Source organism: Amblyomma americanum, chromosome 7 (assembly GCF_052857255.1).
Source record: "Amblyomma americanum isolate KBUSLIRL-KWMA chromosome 7, ASM5285725v1, whole genome shotgun sequence".
Classification (NCBI taxonomy): Eukaryota; Metazoa; Arthropoda; class Arachnida; order Ixodida; family Ixodidae; genus Amblyomma; species Amblyomma americanum.
Genome location: NC_135503.1, coordinates 4,062,907 through 4,083,335, shown reverse-complemented (window position 1 = coordinate 4,083,335; position 20,429 = coordinate 4,062,907). Strand labels below are relative to the sequence as shown.

At 47.2% G+C, this 20,429-nt stretch overlaps 2 protein-coding genes across 3 annotated transcripts in view; both read left to right on the top strand.

Moving 5' to 3' along the window:
• Positions 1-1,754, top strand: part of OSCP1 (Organic solute carrier partner 1) — a 66,928-nt gene extending 65,174 nt beyond the window's left edge. Inside the window, exon 15 of one of the 2 annotated variants that reach the window (XM_077630825.1) lies at positions 1,550-1,754. Coding sequence is in view for 1 of the 2 variants with exons in the window: in XM_077630828.1 (XP_077486954.1) it covers positions 1,550-1,691 (142 nt within the window). In the remaining variant the exon portion in view is untranslated. The remainder of the gene's footprint in view (positions 1-1,549) is intronic. The other variant, XM_077630828.1, reaches the window with a different exon arrangement.
• A 6,151-nt stretch (positions 1,755-7,905) lies between these two features.
• LOC144098295 (citramalyl-CoA lyase, mitochondrial-like) lies at positions 7,906-20,165 on the top strand. Its single transcript, XM_077630814.1, has 8 exons — positions 7,906-8,057; positions 8,840-9,032; positions 9,857-10,045; positions 12,811-12,997; positions 14,167-14,280; positions 15,885-16,063; positions 16,147-16,312; positions 18,286-20,165. The coding sequence occupies exons 1-7, from the start codon at positions 8,020-8,022 to the stop codon at positions 16,255-16,257; spliced, it is 1,011 nt and encodes a 336-aa protein (XP_077486940.1). The 5' UTR covers positions 7,906-8,019; the 3' UTR covers positions 16,258-16,312; positions 18,286-20,165.
• The last annotated feature ends 264 nt before the right edge of the window (positions 20,166-20,429 follow it).

Genomic DNA, 20,429 nt, shown 5'->3' with positions numbered 1-20,429 from the left:
TAAGCTAATCGCAAGGGAAACGGTTCGCTCGGACAGGTGTGATTGTTTGAACAGTTTATTGATTTAACTAGTTTCAACGCTACCGCGGCAATCCAGTCAAGCAATCAGTCATACGTACTCGAAACACTGTACCCACAAACACTATATGAAATAAAAGGCTTCATGTAGTTCATCGACGAGCTGCACACACGCACACTTGGTAGTGGCATTCAATGGGCTTATATATTCCCCACACATGGCCTTCCTAGCTGTTAGCGCCAGTGGCACTTGCCAGTCGAGCGAAGTTATTTCGGTCAATTATGAACTTGTGACGGCAGAAACGAGAAGTCCAAGTAAGCACATCATGTTGCTAATACCTTTTATTAAAAATACCGTATTCTTTGCTGTCTTTGCGCGAACATTATGTAGGCACGTTAGGTGGAAACAAACGCGCTTCTAAAGAAGGTGCCTTCCTGAGCCCCATTCATGGAGCTTCTAGCTTAGTGCATTTATAGCAGCATAAACCGTTTGAAAAGCTTTCCGGGACACATGCAGTCGAGTTCCTTGTGATGGTACAGCACGCGAGCCTGCCTAATTTAATCGTGTCTAATTGTGAACGTTCACAGAAATTCCACTGTTAGTCTCAGCGATGTGCACAAAGTAACATTCTGACCACATCACAAAATGCAAGTCAAATGGATGTCCACTAACAGATGATCTCTTGTAAATGCTCGCACGGATGTTTGATGGGTCTCTCAAGATGATGTTTGATATTGGGACCATTTGTGGATATCCTCTAAATATTTTTGGTTCTCTGGGAACCGAGGCGATGCCAGTGAAACTGCATCAGTGAAATGTCCCTGTAAATAAACATTGCATTAATGTGTTCTGTTTCCTTATTTATGCGATTACATTAATGTATTCGGGCCTGTAACGACCATCCGTGAATGGTGCCTTCCACACGTGAGGCCGTAATTTCGCTCGGTCGTTATATACAAGACGTGCTCAATCTCTTGGATGACGAGCCTTTCTAGTTTCTACGCATGCCGTGTTGTGCTCGTTCATTTCCCTTCGTCAGTGTCTTATTGCGCAGCTTTTCCTTCTTCCTTTCAACCTGAAGCAGTAGCTTCGAAAGTGGTGTGCTGAGAATATCACTGCTGATCGACGCCGCATGCACCGCAGAACATATGGACACTCGTATTATATTTTGTGCTTTGGCCAGACGAATATCACAGCCGTTACAGCGAGATGCGCGCAACGAAATGCATTCCTCGGCATTGCTGCCGAGCTCGCGCACAACACGGATGGATGATGAATACGGCTGAACCCTTTAAATCGGGCGGTGGCTCAAGCCACACCTGCTAGCTACAGCGCCATCTGTGAGCCGTCATTGCAAATTATTTTCTCTCCGCTGGCGCGTTCACGACACTAGTCAAACCTTCTAGCCTCTATAGCCTGGCGGCTGAGGCTGTGACCGACTACAGTGTTATAGAGCGCTGTAGTAGGTGGCAACAGCTGGATTCACAAAAAGGAGTGACAGGCTCTAACCTAACGTTCGTTTCATCGGCAGGTACTCCGGGCCAGCAGGATCGTCGGCGACTCCTCCCAGCACAGGTCTAGCTGAGCTCGGGCTCCTGCTACGGCTCCTGGGGCCGGACGACGAGGAGCCGGGCCTCGCCAGCCTCGCCCTGGACGAGCAGCTGCTCAGTTGAGCACTACCGCAGGCTGCCAGTCATGAGGCTCCGAAAGCAATATAAAAATCAGTGTTCAATATGCTTATCTTCTCGTGAATAATTCAGTGCGGCACCATTTTGCTGTGGCGATTTCAGAACACACTGCGCATGCATGGGGGCACTTGCTGCTACGCCACGAAATCTACGCCCGAATGGTGTTTTTCAAAAGGGCACTTCAAGCGCGACTTCTGTTCGTGCAACGGATCCTGAATGTGGTTAAGTTGGATCCAACCGGTGCAGTGCCCAAGGTGAATTCTTGATGTCGCGCGGATGCAGACTCAAAAAGAGCCATAGATATCGGTGCTGAAGAACAGGAGCATTAAATAAGACTGAACACAGAAGCTGTATTGTGAAAGGCTTGTTTTTTTTTTTTTTACAAGCACCTCAGTGGCCGCTGAGGGACGGCGGCGCTTCCGATACAAGCCTGCACAAAACCCCTCTTCCCACATGCAGTTGCCACAGCTCAAAAGCCACGTGCCTCGAGTGTCGCAAAAAGCGGTAAAAAAATTGGGTGCAGTTAAAGGGATACTGCATTAAATTGCGACTTTCTGTAAAATCGCCGAAATTGGATTCAAAAGGTGCGATTATCTAAACTTTCAGTCTTAACTTCATTTATTTTCACGCGGATGGCGTTTTTTTGTAGGTTTTGTGCGCGCGCGCTCGCCATTTGCCGCCCGCCTAGGTGGGAGGCGTGCGTGACGTCACACTTCTCGCGGCGGCCTGCTCTCGTCGAACTGTGCTGCTATAGGATATTCTAGGCACTATAGTGGTGCCATCGGTTTAGCTGTCACGCCTGGAAGGTCAGAGTTGGCAGCATGGAAGCATGAGACAGCTCGACAGTTACAGCCTGGAAAGTGGTAGTGGTAATAACATATCATTCAGATATCGAAATGACCATGAACTTGGGATACGGGTATAACCCCGCAGCATCATCGAGTGACCAGTAAAACGAGCCTGGAGGAAAACATTTTGCACAGGCGCGCTCCCTGTTGTGGTAGCTGTGCATATTATAATCCAGTTCGATATTACCCAGACAACTTTTCCTGAATTAAGTATTAAAACATTTCTTTTGCCGAAGGTAAATCAGGACATCAGCTACATTAATTGCTCCAGCCACAAAAGCCGCGGCGCCGTGATGGGGCGGGGGATTTGAAATAGGACTTATACATCACGTAGGCAGCGCGAACAGCGGACGTATAAAAGTAGCCGACTTAATTGTATCGGCGTAGCGAAAAAGTAGGCAGCACGCAGTTTTTGTGACTGGAGCAAAGTTGCTATACGCCGCCAGACTTGCGTGCGTAACTCTCACGAACGGGATCTGGCTTTCGTGGCATTGGCCTGTTATTAAATTGTCAACATTGTTACTTCCTGATGGTCCCGGGCATGAGCGAAGAACCTCTCCGCTCAATTGTTCTTATATTTGTGCATTTTTTAAAGCGAATTTTATTGCCCCAGTGCATCAGTGGTGGTGAAGGTGTGATGAATGATGTAGTAGAGATTAAATGAATGGAAAAAGGCTAACTGATTTGAAGTCCAGTAGAGAACGATGGTACGGTCCTTGCGTCCAGGCAATGTATGAAGTAGGGTTGCTTGGTTAAAGTCCCGCTACTATCAGGTGCCAGATCCTTGTAGGCTTGAGAGCTGGGCAGTCCCACAGCAAGTGATGAATGTCGGCTTCAAAGTCCTCGTGTTTTCACATCGGACACCCTGGCCGAGGAAACAAATCTCGGTACTGAGGCCACTTCCGAGTGACGGCTGGTGTGAGGGCAACCCAGACCCGGATCCTCCTAAGCGCAACCTCCTCTGCACGGGTAAGACCACGGGGTAGGGTTACCGCACACGGAGGGATGAGAGCATGTGTGCGGCGCCGGAGGAGTTCCTTTCTTGATGAAAAGAGGGTGAAATTGTCCAAACGATGGAGCCGAGGCAGTGATGAGTCTGGATTCGCAAGGCGAGTGGCTAAATCTGCCTGGCTTTGATAGCTCAGCAGATCCCGTGGGACCCACTCAATACGTACTGGCTGCGGGATGCGTGCCGTGAGCCGGTGGATGTCCTGACATATCGTTGGACAGCGGCTAACACGTCGTAGCAACCGGACAACTTGAAGGGCGTCAGTGTGGATGACAACGCGGGCCGCAGGGAGCATAGTTATGTCGGCCAAGGAGCAGAGTGCTTCTTGAACTGCAACGAGCTCAGCACAAAAGGACGAAGGGGGTTCCGTAAGCTCAAACCAAGAGGTTTGATTCATGGCACGTCTGCACGGGCAGTAGATAGCTGTTGTTGCTTTGCAGTCCTGTATGCCTACGTATACGCAGACAACAATGGATCCTTCAGGCAGGCAAGCATCTTGTTCCTCAAATTTCTGGCGAAGAAACGATGCCCAATTAGCAGATGTTGGCCGGCGATTATCTGTTGGCTTGTTGTCGCTGAGCTGTACAAACTTCCATGGGGGAAGAACTGGCGTTGGCGGCTGAAGAATGGAGTGAGACGTTGCATAAGTCCTCAGAGCATGCGTGGAGTGCGATAGACTGGCCTTAAGGCTGCGCGCTTCACGGCGCTGCTGCACCAGCTCATCAATGGTATTGAGCTGCGCATTCTCTTGCAAAGCTATGACCGGTGTGATGCGTGGAAGGCACTTAATGGTCCTCATAGCCTCTCGGTTCACATCTTCAAGGCGATCCCATTGGGCTCTTGTAAGATGTTGAGACTACCTTGATGAACAATACGTGGCTGCAGAACTGCCCTCACCAATTGCCGTGCAACGAACGAGCCTGCGCTACCAGTTTTAGGAGCAATTCTTCTAATCAAACCCAAAGTCTTATTAGCTTGCCTTTTTGCCTGAGAAAGCCATGCAGTTGCTGATCCTGATTGGTGAATCATTAAGCCAATGATTTTAACACTCGGACTTTCCTGTAGTGGGGTGCCTGATAGACAAATGCGGATTGGACTTGCAGCAAGTTTACGGCGTCCCCAGCAGTTGGCGACTGACGTGTATGTTGTTTTATGCGCGGATAGCTGAAGGCCGATGGATGATGCGTAATTAGAGGTAACATACAAGGCAGACTGAAGGGCAGCCTCCCGAGTACGGAGATCTTGGTGAGTACTCCACACCGTGGTGTCGTCAGCGTACTGAAGAAATTTTATGCCACGGATGTCATGTAAGCGCCAAGCCAGCGGGATGAAAGCAATATTAAATATTAGTCGCCGTCGAATAAATTGCCGCGATAAAAATTCGGACCTGGAAGGTTTGTCGTGAAGGCTAGCTGCGCCACACGGCTTTTTTCTTCAGAGCTTAGCATCCTTTGAGAAGGCATGCCATGGCGTGTGCGTTCCCCCGCCGCACTACTGTTACAACTTTTTGGAATATTATTTTGGCACCCCCATCCTTTGGCAACCGCGTGGATCAAATTCGAGCTGAAAGGACTCCGTACACAAGCGGCGGCACTTGCAGCGCGTTCCCCGTGCCGGCCAGAACGGCCGGGCACGGAGACGCGGGACGTCACAGCTTCCAAGGAGCAGTAGTTCGGGGCGCCGCCGCCTGGTGCACCATTTTAATGGGAAAAAATGAGGTGGAAATGGGCTTTCCGCTGGCTTCGTGCAAAGAGCGACGTGGTTTCAGTCGTCTTAGGAACAGTAGAAAATTATACCGCCTAAAATTTAAGCTCCGCCTTTAAGGGGATGACGCGACAGCGTTAATGGGCCCTGGCAGCGGCTCCTCTTGCCCACGTGGACACTGCTTTTCATACTGTGTGAAAAACCGCACGGCTTACATACCAGGTATTTCACCTAAAGCGTTCTACAATTTAAAAAGCAGCTAGGCTTTGTTTTAGGAGAGCACTTTCTTCGGCACAGCTTGCCGGTAGTAGGCTGGATAACTACTGTTGAATAGTTAACTTTTAACTATTACTGTTAGCCTCCTTATTGAAATGCGTGTGGCCCACTATGAGCAGTGCCCATATCAGTTTTTATAATTTCAAAAACGCAGTTAACCTCGGCGCTGTGAGACAACAAACATTGGCTATTTCGACGGGTTACGTGCACTGGAGAGGTTGCTTCGCCTACATGCTCTTGCGGGAAGCACCTACGGTTTCCCAACCATCGACCGGGGAAGGAACGAAATCCATAGCAGGGTCCAGATCGTGTGTGCGTGTGTGTGTGTGAGAGAGAGAGAGGGGGGGGGGAGCAGAGCGTGCCTGTTTGCCGAGTTTTCCATCTCCTCTCTAGTTGGAGAGGATCCTGTAGAAGCGGCGACGTCGCAGGCGGGAGCGTTGCTAGTTTAGGCGACAGCGTCCGAGCGAGCGGCGGTGGAGATGTGGAGGGCGCATCCACCCATCCAATGCAGACGCAGCAACTGGCGTCCGCAGGCTTAGCGCGGCTTATATATATAATTGGTTTTTGGGGGAAAGGAAATGGCGCAGTATCTGTCTCATATATTCGTTGGACACCTGAACCGCGCCGTAAGGAAAGGGATAAAGGAGGGAGTGAAAGAAGAAAGGAAGAAGAGGTGCCGTAGTGGAGGGCTCCGGAATAATTTCGACCACCTGGGGATCTTTAACGTGCACTGACATCGCACAGCACACGAGCGCCTTAGCGTTTTTCCTCCATAAAAACGCAGCCGCCGCGGTCGGGTTCGAACCCGGGAACTCCGGATCAGTAGTTGAGCGCCCTAACCACTGAGCCACCGCGGCGGAGCACGCGCGGCTTGGCGCCGCTTAGATTTCGTAGACGGTCCTAGGGAGCCGACCGATGATCGACCTTGATAAGAAAGGCGTCGGCGGATTCCTTGGAACTTCAGGAATCGCTTGTGGTAACTCACCAGAATGATCAAATCTGGCTCCGATGGTAGGGGCCGAAAATGCGGAGCTCGTGGTGCAGCCGTGGTAGGTAGACGGCGCTACCTCCTTTATTTGTAACATTAAAAAAATGTTAGAAAAAAAAAGAACATTAAGAACACTCAAACAATGTTTGACCGAAAAAAAATGCAACGTTGTTGTAATGTTCCAGTGCTACCTGGATCATAGAGTTTCTTACTATTAAATAGAGGGAAAGCTGGCGGCACTGCACCTGTACCTCCATGGGCGCGCAAAGCATCATGGGGCGATGAGCTACTTGGTGCAGGACATTAGGTTTTTTTTTTTTTCAGGAACACAGAGTGGCTTTATTTCGTATCCACGGTGCGCTCCGCGCGCAGACGACTTCGGCATAAAAGTAGCGAGAACGCAACAGCACACGACGCCATTAAAAGGTTTTTGTTTTCCGAAATGCTGTGGAAAAGTCTTTTAAGATGTTGAAGGGACATTTTTTTTCAAAAACATATTTATTTTTAAAAGTGCGCCTGTTAAGCACGAAATATTGGCTTTTGTAGTCTGCAATGCTTGTCCAATAGGAGAGCAAGCCATCGCTGATGTTGGGCAAACTTTGCATTTACGTGCTTTTCTGCTCGTTTGTTGCAATTTATAGACAAGATATTGAACGTTAGGACATTCTTGATTATCGAACAACGTTTTTTTTTCATTTTTTCGCCAAAAGTTGTAGTTCTGCAGTCTGTCTGTCTGTCTGTTGTTGCGCATGGTGGTACAGGTGGTCTCGAGGAAGCTCCATGCAAACTCCCATAGGCGGGGCGCCAGCTTTCCCTCTAGTTAATGGTAAGAAACTCTATGACCTGGGTAGTCATGGTGAGCGGCTGCTGACCCGACGCAGATTGATCCCGGCCGCGGCGGTTTCATTTCGATGGAGGCAAAGTGCTAGAGACCCGTGTAGGTAGCTAAAATTATCCGGAGCCCTCCTCTGCGGCGCTTCTCTTTTCAGTAATGGCAGCACGTTCAACGCCGCGGTTGTTCAGTTGTGCTTATAGTGAACTAGAATTCTAGTGCTGACATCCGCGTGCCGAGCCCGAAGATGCGGGATCTAATCCTAGCTGGGGCGGCCACGCAAAATGAAAAAAAAAATGCATAATGCCCGTTTGCTGTCCGGTTTGCAGCGTGCCGCGAATTGCTGGCAGCAATATGACTCGATCCTATAACGAATTCAAATTTTCCGCCACCGGCCATGGTGGCGCCAGCACACAGATTTGAACTAGTGGACAACAGCGCAGAAACTTCTGTGCTTTATTCGCGATAACAGCAATAAGCAAATTCAGTCTCCTGGACCCTGCGCCGTTGCGTTGTGCGCACCCGCATGCGCAACGCACCACAAACTAAAAAGTAAAAAGCGCATAGGCTGCGCCATTGTAGCCGCTTGACGGAGTGCGGCGTGTGTGACGTTTTCCTTTTGTCCGTCGTATTTTTCAATAATAAGAAGCCGAGATATGTCGACTGCCTTGATGACTTGGACTGTGCTGCGGAGGTGATTGTTTTGCGCGGCGTGACAATTTGTTTTACCGAACTCTTAACGCCTAGCCAGCCTCTCGTGCGCCTGAAAACGAGCGCCTGTCATGAGCAAAGCTCTGAGAGGCGCGGGCCCGTGCAGTGTCACTGCTGTTAATGTGGCGGCAACAAGCGTGCAGCGGTCGTGCTTTGGACGCACGTCCTGCCGATGTGGACGAGTCCATACTCTTCGAGTCTGGGTTAAAAAGTAAACAAAGCTATGAAGCGCTAAATAGTGGGATTTGGCGGCGGCTTCCAGCGAGTACGAGGAGCGACTTGCATGGAATCTTTTGTGATAAGTGCCAACCACTTTTATTCACATTGGTTCGTCATAAAAAGCACTGCTGAAGCTCGGTACTTACATGAGCCGTACAATAAAACATTTCGCCTACCCTAAGCAACGCGTTCGTTCAGGCTGTGTGATTCGAACCTTGTCATTTTTTGGCGTGCCCCGAGGCCTTGCTGCATACGAGCGGTATTTTTAAAAGCTTTCTTTTTACGGATTCGTGCACGCATAATGTATATATATAGGTCAAGCCGCGGTGTGAAATAGTTGTATAATTCGCGTGAATTTTCCTTAACAGATGCATATCAGAGCTGTAGGAACTACTGAGTGCACTGAAATCGTGCAGTAATTCATTCGAGGCATATTTTAGTTCATGTGTGATTATTGGGTTTTTGTATCAAAAAGTCTGCGCAGTCTTTTCATTACGTTTGCATTTTGACTGCCCTCTTGCTTGTCCTTTTGATCACATTTTGCAGGACACATTCTCTTCATAAGCTGCTGCACAAAACCAGAATTCCAGGTTGCCATCCAGCGTTGCGACATTACACACCCCGTCGTGCTGTCCTCTATGTGCCTGGCAACGATGAGAGGAAGATAACAAAGGCTTTTGGCCTGAATGTGGACTGCATGGTTCTTGACTGTGAGGATGGCGTGGCAGCTAGCAAGAAGGTATGGGTGCAGTTAATGCGCATCTGCACCTGAAGAGGGAAGTTACCTTTTGCTAAGCTGTGTGCTTAAGTATAAGGTAGAAGGGGATATATGGAATGGCACCTACCTTCGTAGCATGGGGTTATTGTAATTATTTGTGCTAAAAATGTGAAAACCAGATTTTAAACAATGTATTATGGTCTTCCCTAGAACATATGATACCATTACCATCAATGAATGATGTGATGTCTTATTAGTGTTGCAGATCACAATTTTGTCAGTCTATTTGCCTCAAGTACTCTTCCAGATGTTTGGGAAAAGCACCAAGTGTTCTGATTACCATTTTAACCACAGCTATACTACACAACATTTATGCCCGTGAAGCTCATTCCACACATTGTCCACACACTGCAAGGTAATCAGCCACGAGATTGGGCTCCTTGCTGCTGTTGTGGACTGACATAGATATGCCGCTTTTGTGGCACAAGACTATGCCCAAGGCTTGACGATGTGATGGGAAAGGATGATTTCAAAAATACGAGATTGGGGTAAGGTATCGGACGCACATAGCAGATCAGAAGTTACAGCATGTCTTATCTTTTAGTAAGCTTGAAAAACATTGTGCTCTTGGTTCTCATGTTTAAGGACCAGCCATGCATCCTGTAGTCTTCTGCTGTGTTCTATCACAAGGCCAGTTGTGCATTTGTCTTCCTTACTCTTTTTTGGCAAGGTATTTTGCTATCCTCTATTCACTCTCACACTAGTCATTCTTTCAAACAAACAGCCAAGCCTTTCATTAGCAGTTACCGAGGTAATGAGGGGCTGATATGGTGTCCCTATTTCAGCAAGAGGCACGAGAGACTGTGTCCCGTGTTCTTGGAGGTGGGCCACAGGGGCGAAGGGATCTGGCAGTGCGCGTCAATGCAGTCAGCACGGGCCTTGCAGCCGATGACCTGCAGTGCATCCTGGGAACTAGCCACCTGCCGAGCACACTGCTGCTGCCCAAGGTGGAAGAGGCCAGCCAGCTGGACTATGTAAGCTGACCAGCAAGCCAAGTGCACAGTGAGTGCATCTGTCGTGGCACCACAGTCTGAGCATGGCCACTGAGGTAGCTCTGCTGCAGAGCAGGAATTTGCAGTTTTCGTGGCGGTGAAATGCAATGACGCTCATGTGTACCGAGATTTTTGTGAACAGTGAAGAACCTCGTGTTGTGGAGACCTCTGCTACAATATACACCATGGTCGAGGCATATCTTTTGCCATTGAAATATAGATCAATATTTTAATGCAATAGTGTTAAAGGCCCCGTTCCCCAGAAAATCCACTGTCAGCGCTGTTGCCGTTGTGAGCGAAGAATTACAAGCACGGCTCTGGCAGGAGGTCCCAGAAAGCAGCCTAGGAGGCAGGTGGGCCACCTAGGTCACGTGACCTTGCGGCGTCATCACAACCTGCCCACCGGATAATCAGCGAACCGCCCACCGTGGCAGGTGGCAGTTAAAGTAATGATTGGTCACTCGGGAAGACCAACCTGGGCCACACAAAGCCCACTGCTGGGAACACCTGCCATTGCAGGGCAGTGGCGCATTGCTTACCCGCTGCATCACTTCACCAGGACTCCCAGGGATCTAATGTAAAGTAGGGAATGACCTTCTGCATATTTGGGAAATAACCAATTATGCTATCGTGTCATACCCTTAAGGCTGTGTTTAAGTGTCCCCTACAATTTTTTTTTAAAGTTTGAGAGGTAGTGTACAAAAGGTTTTCCGGAGTTTATCAGACAAATTCAGAACTCAGTGAATTTCTCTGTGAAAGGTAGTATCTCCATCCTGAGTGCCGTCACAGTTGTATCAAAAAAGGTTAGAAGCTATGGAGCGCTATCGGTGGTCTGTACAAGAGACTCTCATCACATTAGGCATTTGTTATGGCAGAGCGCAGAGGCAGGTGCTCATTGCATTTTCTGGCCTTGTTGTGACATTGCTTGTCTTTATGTCTCTTCCGGTCACTGATTTGCATCTCCCTTTATTTCCATAGCAGGCTTTGCTGTGCTTTTCAGTATATGAGACACAGTGCTGAAGAAACAACGCTATGCACAGCTGCCACTGTGGAGCGTGACAGAACTGCCATTTGCATGTGTGCTTTGATTCATCCACACCAAAAAACAGTACATAATGGAAGTAACCAGGCCATTAGGCATATGACTTGTAGCGACAACAGCCCTTAAAAACAGGACTCAGACCAGAGAAAGATGGAGGAAGCATAAGACAACCAGCGGGCACTAGGGTAAATCAGCACTTAGGCCTGTCACTTTCCAATCTCCGCCTTACTTTACATGCTGTTTTCATTAAAATAATGTTAAGAAGTATCTTTTATATTGTCACTGAGAGCATGGTAAAGCATGGAGCGCTATGTACATGAGCAAATACCCAGTGGCTCCTCAAAAGTTTCACCGAGAGCCAGTAGAGCATAAAGAAACGGTGCACAAGCACTAGTACGGCAGGCACGACTCAGCCAACTGACGCTCGAGCAGGGGAAGATGAGAAGACAGGCGAATGCCAACTCGCCTAGTCCAGCCGCATGGCAGCACCAGTAAATGGCTAACAGTGTGGCAATATTATATATTACTCATGTATACTAGACTGCGTATATAATTTGTGTAGTTTGTGATCAATCAATCAATAAATTTATTTCCCCATCTTGCAATACAGATGAAGGGGTTGTAGAAAAAAGCTGCCACTGAGCAGCTTGATGAGTCTACAAACCTAATGTTCAGCAGGGAGGCAGAACTGAAAGTTACACAATTTTAAAACGAAGACAAAGACATCAAGGAATCACCAAAGAACATACAAAGCAGCAATGTGTACACAGAAGTAAACTTAAGCCATGTTATTTAAATACAATGTATGGAGTTCTTGGCACGAACAGGAAAACAGATCAAAATTAATAAGAGCATAACTGTTAAGAAGAGATGGAAGAGTTTAATGAACGCATTGTTTTCCTGGGTTCACTCGAGGTGTCGGCACTATCTATTCCTCGCCATGTCTTGTTGGATAGCCTAATGCTTTTTTCCTTAGTTCGGCTAATTTCCTGAGGGTGGTTATATTGTTCCTAATTTGTGTTTTCAGATAACACTAAGGTGATGTTTATACAGAACATGTACTTTTATCGCTCTAGAATGACTAAAGAAGGCTGCACTCGAGTGTCGGTATGATGAATTGTATGCAAGTCAGAGATATCTTTTTTGGATTAAATAAATATGTTCAAGGTTATTGAATGTCGTAGTACCCTACACTAACTGACAATAATTTAAATGTGAGTTGAAGATTGAGTTTTAAATTATCATTTTAGTTTGTGTAGGAAGGATATATTTTAAATGACCTATTGCACCAGTGATTGTAGTAATTTTTTGTAACACGTGATTAACATGATAGTCCCATGGCATACTTGAGGAAAATATTACCCCGAGACATTTGAATTGCTCCACTATTTCAACAGGACTCAAGTTTAAAATAATATCTTCATGCAGTGGCATGAGTCTATTTTCTGTGAATCCGTGAGTCTATTTTCCGTATAATCAAGTGAATGCCCCTTACCTAATTTCAACTGTTTTGACCTGAGCACATGTTTGGTTGCATCTTGGAGAACGCTTCACAGGTTGGTATGAGCAGTGCAGTTCAGGTATTTTCTTGGTTAATTCTTAAACATGGTCTGAAACATGACAGCATTGATATCTTTGGACCCTGGTGGGATATGAGGCACAGGCAGCCAGGATCAGAGGCCTGACTGCTGTCGCCCTGTTCCAGGTGAAAGAACATGTTGAGCATGCCCTAGGTGGGAGGCAGCACCGTCTCGAGCTTATCGTGTGCATTGAGACCGCACTGGGCCTGCTCAACTGCCGCCATCTGCTGGAACATGCCTCCGCCATGTCACACAGCCCACTGCAGCTAGCTGGCCTGCTGTTTGGTTCGGACGACTTCACGGCCAGCATTGGTGGGTGTCACTGCTGCCTAAACCTAAAGGAGACCTGAAACTTTATTTGCCAGAGTTGTTACCCCTCTGCGTCTGATTCCATCCCCTTTGCAATTACAGTCAGGTCCACTCATAACGGCTGCAGATATAATGATCACTCACTTACTATGGACGAGTGCAGTGCTATCGTCAAAATGTGCATGAAGGCATTATGGCAACTCATCTCAGTTACAATGAACAACTGTGGCCATGCCACTCGGTTGTAGTGAACAAGGAGACGCTGTAAACTTGTCCCAGTAACTGAAAAGAGGAAACATCGACACTATCATCAAGAGGCAAAACAGCTTCTTCTCCGTTCTCCGAGCCCTCTGAGAGCTTCGTGTCACTTTCTTCAAGAATCGCAGCAATTTCTTCTTTGGTCAGAAATTTTGCTCTCGGACACAAGCAAATAAAAGCATGTCGCACCTTCACAACTTTTGTCCACAAATGGGGCGTGTTATAGAAGGTTCTGTTATTGGCCACGATTTCCATTCTCGGAATGAAAACCTATTCACAATAGTTCATGGGCCCATCAACTGCACTTCCAGTTACGTTTTTTATGTAAAGGAATGTGCAACAAAGCGAATATTTTAAAAACTTATTCCTTGGTCGCTTCCCCCAGCGAGAACAGGAAGCAGACATTTTGACTGTTTGTTTTCACACGGTTCGAGTCCGCCAAGGCGCCATCCTTTGCACGGCAGGTAAGCCATGCCCTGCTCTTACCAAGGTGTGGTATTTAAACACTTTTGAATGAATTTCGTAAACAGAAGGTGCTTCTAAATTAGTGTCCACAAATGTGGACGCTGGTAGTGAAGAGCTGGCCCTAATTTTAGCACTATTTTCATTTTGCTTCTGAGCTGTGTGCCAGCCAGCGCAGTATAACACTCATTTGAAGAAAGCAATGGTATGCAGAGGGCAAATGAATGATTCATTGGTAAGTGTATATGTTGTAGTGATAAACTAGCCCCAGAGTACCAAATATGAGACTCTACAACAATGTTCAAGGCTCACTATGTTGAGATTCATCTGCGTCAAATCATTCAAATGCAGGATGAACTGTCACACACCTACAGGCAGTGGCGACAGATTCCCTCTGGTGTCATTGTCATGAAACCCTCTGATCTACAGCAAGAACTTGTGCACCTGTGCAGGAGCTCGCCGCACTCCAGAGGCCACAGAGGTGCTGATGGCGCGTCAGCAGCTGGTGGTGCTCGCCAAGGCATTTGGCATCCAGGCCATCGACATGGTCACCATTGACTTGAAAAGTGCGTCCCTGTGGAGGTGCCTTTGAAGCCACAACTTACTGCTGCGGTGTTTTCAGTTTGTTGACAAAGAGGCTTTCTTGGGCATGCACAACTGCAGCTGGCTTCCAAGCAGTTTCTCCTCTTAGTTGGCCAGCCCTAGAGTATAGTAAGGCACAAACAGAACTGAAGTACTATGAATTCCACCAGACAGGCAACACTAGCTGTGTACTAAGTGCAAGACACTTGAAAACAGCATTCCGTGGATTTTGAGGAGTGCAGTTTGAGAGAACCCAGTGGCTTTACTGAGGCATTTATCAGCTTCCGTTATTGAGTCCGATGTGCCAAATAAGGCCCTGATTAGCTCGTTTGATTTAGTGACCTCTGGTATAGAATCTCTTGGTGTTTAATGCTTCAACACTCCATTATCAAGGGAACACAGGGTTGTTGCCTCTAGTAATTCATAAATGATGTCATATTAGTTATCTTTTATTTTTGCACAAGTTTTCTTGCACGTACGGGTTCCCACAGAATTTTTTGAAACGTGGAAGCCATGGAAAATGTTAATTCCTTGGCAGTCTAATCGTGAAGCCTCAAACTCAAAGGTGTTGAGAGCACAATCCTGTGCCACCTGCGCAGCGCAAGCTTCAGTATGAGGCCGCAGCTGTAAATAGCTAGGACATTTTGATTTTTTATGGCTTTCCTGCCCAGTAAACTTCTGCGGACAGCCATTACTTTGCACAACTTATGTAAACACTAGTCTGCCTGCTATAAAATCTTCCCCACTGGTGCCTGACAGTGGGACAGGCTTGCACTTCTTTTATCACTTACTTTTATGGTAATTTCAGCAGATTTAACACCACTTTAATGAGGAAGCAAGAGAGCAGAGGGGGGCAGCCTTTGTGAGCACTGCCTTCTGCATTGTGTTGTGGGATGTGGTGGAATGAATAAAGTAGAAGTCAGGGATTTAAGCACTTCCAAAGTTTTGTTGGCACTTCTGCAAGGCTGGTAGCACAATAGCAAGTACCGGCAGGTCTACGGATACTTGCATTTCGCCAAACTTGAGCACTAATTAACTCAGGATGTACGCTACTGAGTCGATGCATGGTATAGCATAAAGTTTTTGCTAATGTGAAAGTGTGTAACAACAGTGTGCAGGATAGTAAAATGTTAAGGGGAATCCCCCAAGGCAGAGTACATTTGTAATTTGTATTAAACATTTGACCAACACGGTTCCCACTTCAGGTTATTGATCAGCTCGCTCTCGCCCTACAATAAACTTGCCATTCCGGTTAGCTCAGTTGGTAGAGCGACTGCTCCGGTGAAGCGGTAGTCCCGGGTTCGAACCCTGGACCAGGACGAATTTGCACTTATGCACTGTTAAAGGCAAATAGATTCTTTTTTCAAGGGGGCTATTTGCCTCAAGGTCATTAGAGATATTTTTGCACACAGGCACGCATCAAGAGCTGGAGCATTGTTATCCATTTCTGAGTGTGTGTCACAGTCTTTCCTGGTCCCTTACAAGTGCTAGAATCAGTGTGCTGACTTGGATGCTTAAAGCCCTGTGCATTGTAGAAGTGGTAATTTGTAAATGGCGAAGTGGAAGGTATGCATTTTCTCGTTTGCAGATGAGGATCTGCTGCGGCGCCAGTGTGCAGAGGGGGCAGCCATGGGCTTCACAGGGAAACAGGTGATACACCCGTCACAAGTCGGGCCCACCCAGGAGGCATTTGCCCCAACACCCACTCAGCTGGAGAGGGCACGCCGCCTCGTGCAGGAGTTTCACCAGCATCAGGAACAAGGAAAGGTCGGTAACAATCAAAATGTTGCAGATGCGACAATTCAAGCTTTCAAATGATGGTGCAAGCATTACCTTCTGTTTTCTCGCAGGGTGCATTTGTCTTTGAAGGCAGCATGATTGACATGCCCAGTGTGCGGCAAGCACTTAATGTGGTAGAAGCAGACGAGGCCATTCGTGGCGAGCCCTCTTCTGGCCAATAAACGACGGCATATAAGCTCCGCCTTTGTTATCCGTGCCTTCTGCATCATTTACAAGGTTAGAATCTCTTTGGCATGGTCTTGTTCATGGGTGCACCTGCATTACGCATTCTTGACAGGCTTTTGAAATTTTTTCCTTCAAACAATTCACTGAAAAGGCAGAACCTCTGTGTAGAGAGTTGTCCACGCAGCATTTTGGAGATGTCATCATGAGTATGCCTTTTCCCAAGTTGTGCTTGGCCCCAGGTGCACTTTGATGAGAGTTATTTCTTGTGTTGTTTGCTAAACTAGCAATAGAGAAAAAGGTGCCCAATTTTTCACTGCACATAAGCGTGCCTCTGTGAGGGAAGATAAGTGTGAGTAGAGATGAGTGGTGAGTGGATGTGGATCGATGTAAGTGGATGCGAGTGGTAAAAAGACATGACAGAGAAGATTGCCACTTGTGTTTCGCGAGCATAGTATCCGCTTAGCTATTTTCATGTTGTTGACAGCTGAGCCAAGCAGATATTCACTGCCGAGCGCGCTCGAGGCAGCATAACGGACAGCATCATGCCGGTGTCTTTGGACACCCAAAGGAGAGGATTCCGTTAGGGTGGGAATAGCAATCTTTCATTACTGTTTGCCTTACCAGTTAACCGTTAGCTTGAGCCCAAGATCTTTGCTGGTGCAATGAGGTGCTACGGGTTGTGTCAGTTCCTTTGATCGAATTTTGCATTGACACTACTAAAAAGCTAGATGTCTCTTGTCACGCCTCCTACACAGGTCGAGCTCAAAGGTGCTCGTCCATTGAGCCGTCCCGGGTTCGAACCCGACCGCGGCGGCCGCGTTTCAGTGGAGGTGAATGCAAAAGGTGCCTACGTGCTGTGCGATGTCAGTGCATGTTAAAGATCCCCAGGTGGTCTAAATTACTCCGGAGACCTCCATTATGGCACTTCTTTCTTCCTTTCTTCTTTCACTCCCTCCTTTATCCCTTCCCTTACAGCATGGGGGGTTCCACTGAGATATGTGTGACAGTTACCGCATCATTTCCTTTCCCCAAAACCAATTTTCAAATCATGACTGCCCACTTCTCAGCAATAACTAGCGTAGGGTGGGATCTTGAGCAATGCAGTGGACGCGTAGGTCTTTTTCTGTTCCCGGGTGTGTGCATTGTAGAGCTCTGCTCTGGTCGTAATTTTTATTGGACCAGACCCGGAACCGGCAGAGCCTTTCATTGCTGACGCGAAGAACCTGACCTACTTGGCCCAACCCTTGAACTATAAAAGTGCAGCTGAAGCCCTGAAATGACGTGGAAACTAGGCGCGCTTTTAGGTAACACCGGAGGTTCTTGTTTCTATCATGTACTTGAAGGAGCCCTCCGTCGCAAATCAAGCATGTGGTTCTTATTTCTTGCATGCATATTATCAGACATGGTGATGCCTTGACACTGAGGAGATAGCCAAAGTGGTAATATTTGATCTTATAATCTGCTCCAGAAATGCTTGTTTCGTGCCGATGGTGATGAAACTTTGTGGTAATTTTTGGCAGTGGATATGAGGTGGCCACCAAATTGGCCGCACCCTTTTCGATTGGTTGGACGTACAGTTCGAGCTTTATTCTTCTATACTTGGGGAAGGGATCTAAAATATATGTCAGTATTGTCAATTTTTGGTTGAGAAAAGGCTTCAAAAGAAAAGTAGTACATGCGAATGAAAGCTAATAAGAACCAAGCTAGGGGCGACAGTTTTTGTTTCACCTAAAAGTATTGTGCAAGTAAGTGTTGCTCTTCAAACTGCCGATACCGAGAAGGCAGTGAAGAAAAACCGCCCGACGGACACCATAGCCAAAAATGTGACGAAAAGAGAACAGGAAGGTGGGTGCTGGGGGTAGAAAGGGGTTGCCGGAGGGGGGCACAGGGGAACTTTTCATAAATAGGTCGAAGGGTGCCAGCATTTGGTTACTGTACTGCTAATAGAACAGGAAAGAGTTGAGGATTAAGCTCCCTCACGCCTTCTCCCAGAGTACAAAAATTCATTTTTTTTGTTTTTTTAGGGTCATGAAAAGGCTCCTGTCTGCATCATGTACACGGAACGCAAGCTGCCCTGTCAAGTCAAGAAATCCATGCAAGCTATCGCTGCATACGTGCAAGACGTGTTTCTGGTTTGTTGGGCCCAATATTTGGCACCGGGCAAGTGAAATGGGGGTGTGAAATGAGATTGTTTTATCTTGGCATTTTCAATATTGTAATAGAACACGTTCTGGTTCAAGTTGGTGCATAGCTTGAGTAGATGAAGCGCACAGAAGACAGCACACAGACAAAGAATGTGCTGTCTTTTGTGTGCTTCATCTACTCAGTCAATATTGTAAGCGGAATAACTAGTTGCGCACTCAGATCAGCAATTCTACTCCCTCTGATATCTGGACAGCATGAAGAATCCTTTTACCGGATCGTATATGTACAGTTGTCTTTAAAAACTTCTAGATAGGGTTTTTCTCAGTAACGTTCATTTCAGAAGGGCATGCATTGCAAAATAGCTCACAAGTTAGTTGCATGCGTTTTCTTCCACAAACGACATTTCCTCGACCAACAATGCAGCAGACTACAGGAGAATAACTAGGTGCAATGTTGGCGCACTCTCTATGCCTACACAGATGCGCTCGTGGTCCCTGCACGCACCGTCCTCAGGCGAGGACACTGCGTTGGTTTCTCAAGCCTCCTTCAGACAGGGTTTATGTGCATTGCAGACAACATACTGCAATGCAGGTGTGTCCACATATCGACCACACGTACCAGTTCCGACTAGACGAAGCCGGCCCTGCTCTTAAGCCTCAAAGTAAGTCCAGGAGGCTGCTGTAAAGGGATTGATAATAGCAACTCCCATTTGGATCCTTTTTCCTCAGGGCAAATCTGTATTTCGTGCCCATTCCAGCCATTTTCCTATGCATGAGGAACTCGCTCGAGGCTTTCAAAAACACTCCATTTCCTGCGCCGCGAAAAGTATATTCATTATCACCACTTTCCTCGAAGGTGTTCGTGCATACTCACGGACACGTCATTGTCAAGGGAAACTGATTATTGTTACTTGGACACGTTCAAAAACGTGTCTAAGCATCTTGGCTGACGCTAAACAGGCACTTATTGTCTTAGCTGCAAGCACAGAAGCGTAAAATATGTTCGGGCCATGGAAGATGCATGATAAGTGACCACTTCCTTCAAGCATCGAAACTATGAAAATTGGCCAAAGGGGCCGACAGAGCACCGAGCAGCTCACCGCCAAATCTGTGGAACCTAGGCTATGCTAGGGGTGAGTGAATGTTAATGTAGTGAGTGGACATGAGCGTAAGTGAATGGTTGTGAGTGTGAGTGGTTGTGAGAGCGAGTGGTCATGAGTGAGTGGTTGAGAGAGTGAGTGGATATGAATGCGAGTGTGAGTGGTTGTGAGTGCAAGTGGACATGAGTGTGGGTGAATGGTTGTGAGTGTGTGAGTGGTTGTGAGTGTGATTGAGCCGCCCCTCATGACGCCGAGGTATGCCTCACACTCAAGCCCACTTACTCGCACTCACACTCACGACCACTCATGCTCACATCCACTCACTCACACTCATCTCCACCCATTCGAACTCGCAGTCATCTACACTCACATCCACTCACTCACACTTGGGACCATCCACACATGACCAATCACTCACACTCGTCCGTCAGTGCGAGTGAGGCGATATGCATGCACTCATGAGTGAGTGTGCTGACCTATGGCACCTGATGGATAAATTTGGACATATTGCACACTTCACAAGTTTCTACAGCTGTGTGCATGCTGGAACTCTTATACTGGTTGTACCACTTACTGCTGCTGCAGTAGAAGTGCAACATGACATGTCTTGAATCTCTGCTGATTAAGGAAATAAAAAAAATTGCGATGAGTAGGGAGCCAGATGCATTCGTTTCGATAGAGTTTGGGCTTTGTCATATTATGCAGTAGTCAATCTGACTCGAGTCCGCCTGCTAAGAGCTGCAACAATAATCGTAAAAGAAGGCAGTGCAGTATAATGTTATCGTGCTGCAACATTTACTCTACACTGTAACACCACATTGGTGTTGATGCATCGCATTGTAATCTGTACCTCTTCAGCTTTACAGGTTAGTGATTGATGGTTTGGTGAAACAGAGCATCTGGACCCAGACATTGAAATCTTTG

What these genes read in the sequence shown, in the direction of transcription:
- LOC144098295 (XM_077630814.1), top strand. Translation starts at nt 8,020, where the DNA reads ATGTCGACTGCCTTGATGACTTGGACTGTGCTGCGGAG. An exon ending in ACTTGGACTGTGCTGCGGAG is followed by an intron (nt 8,058 to 8,839) that starts GTGATTGTTTTG and finishes CACATTTTGCAG; the next exon opens with GACACATTCTCTTCATAAGC. An exon ending in GCGTGGCAGCTAGCAAGAAG is followed by an intron (nt 9,033 to 9,856) that starts GTATGGGTGCAG and finishes TCCCTATTTCAG; the next exon opens with CAAGAGGCACGAGAGACTGT.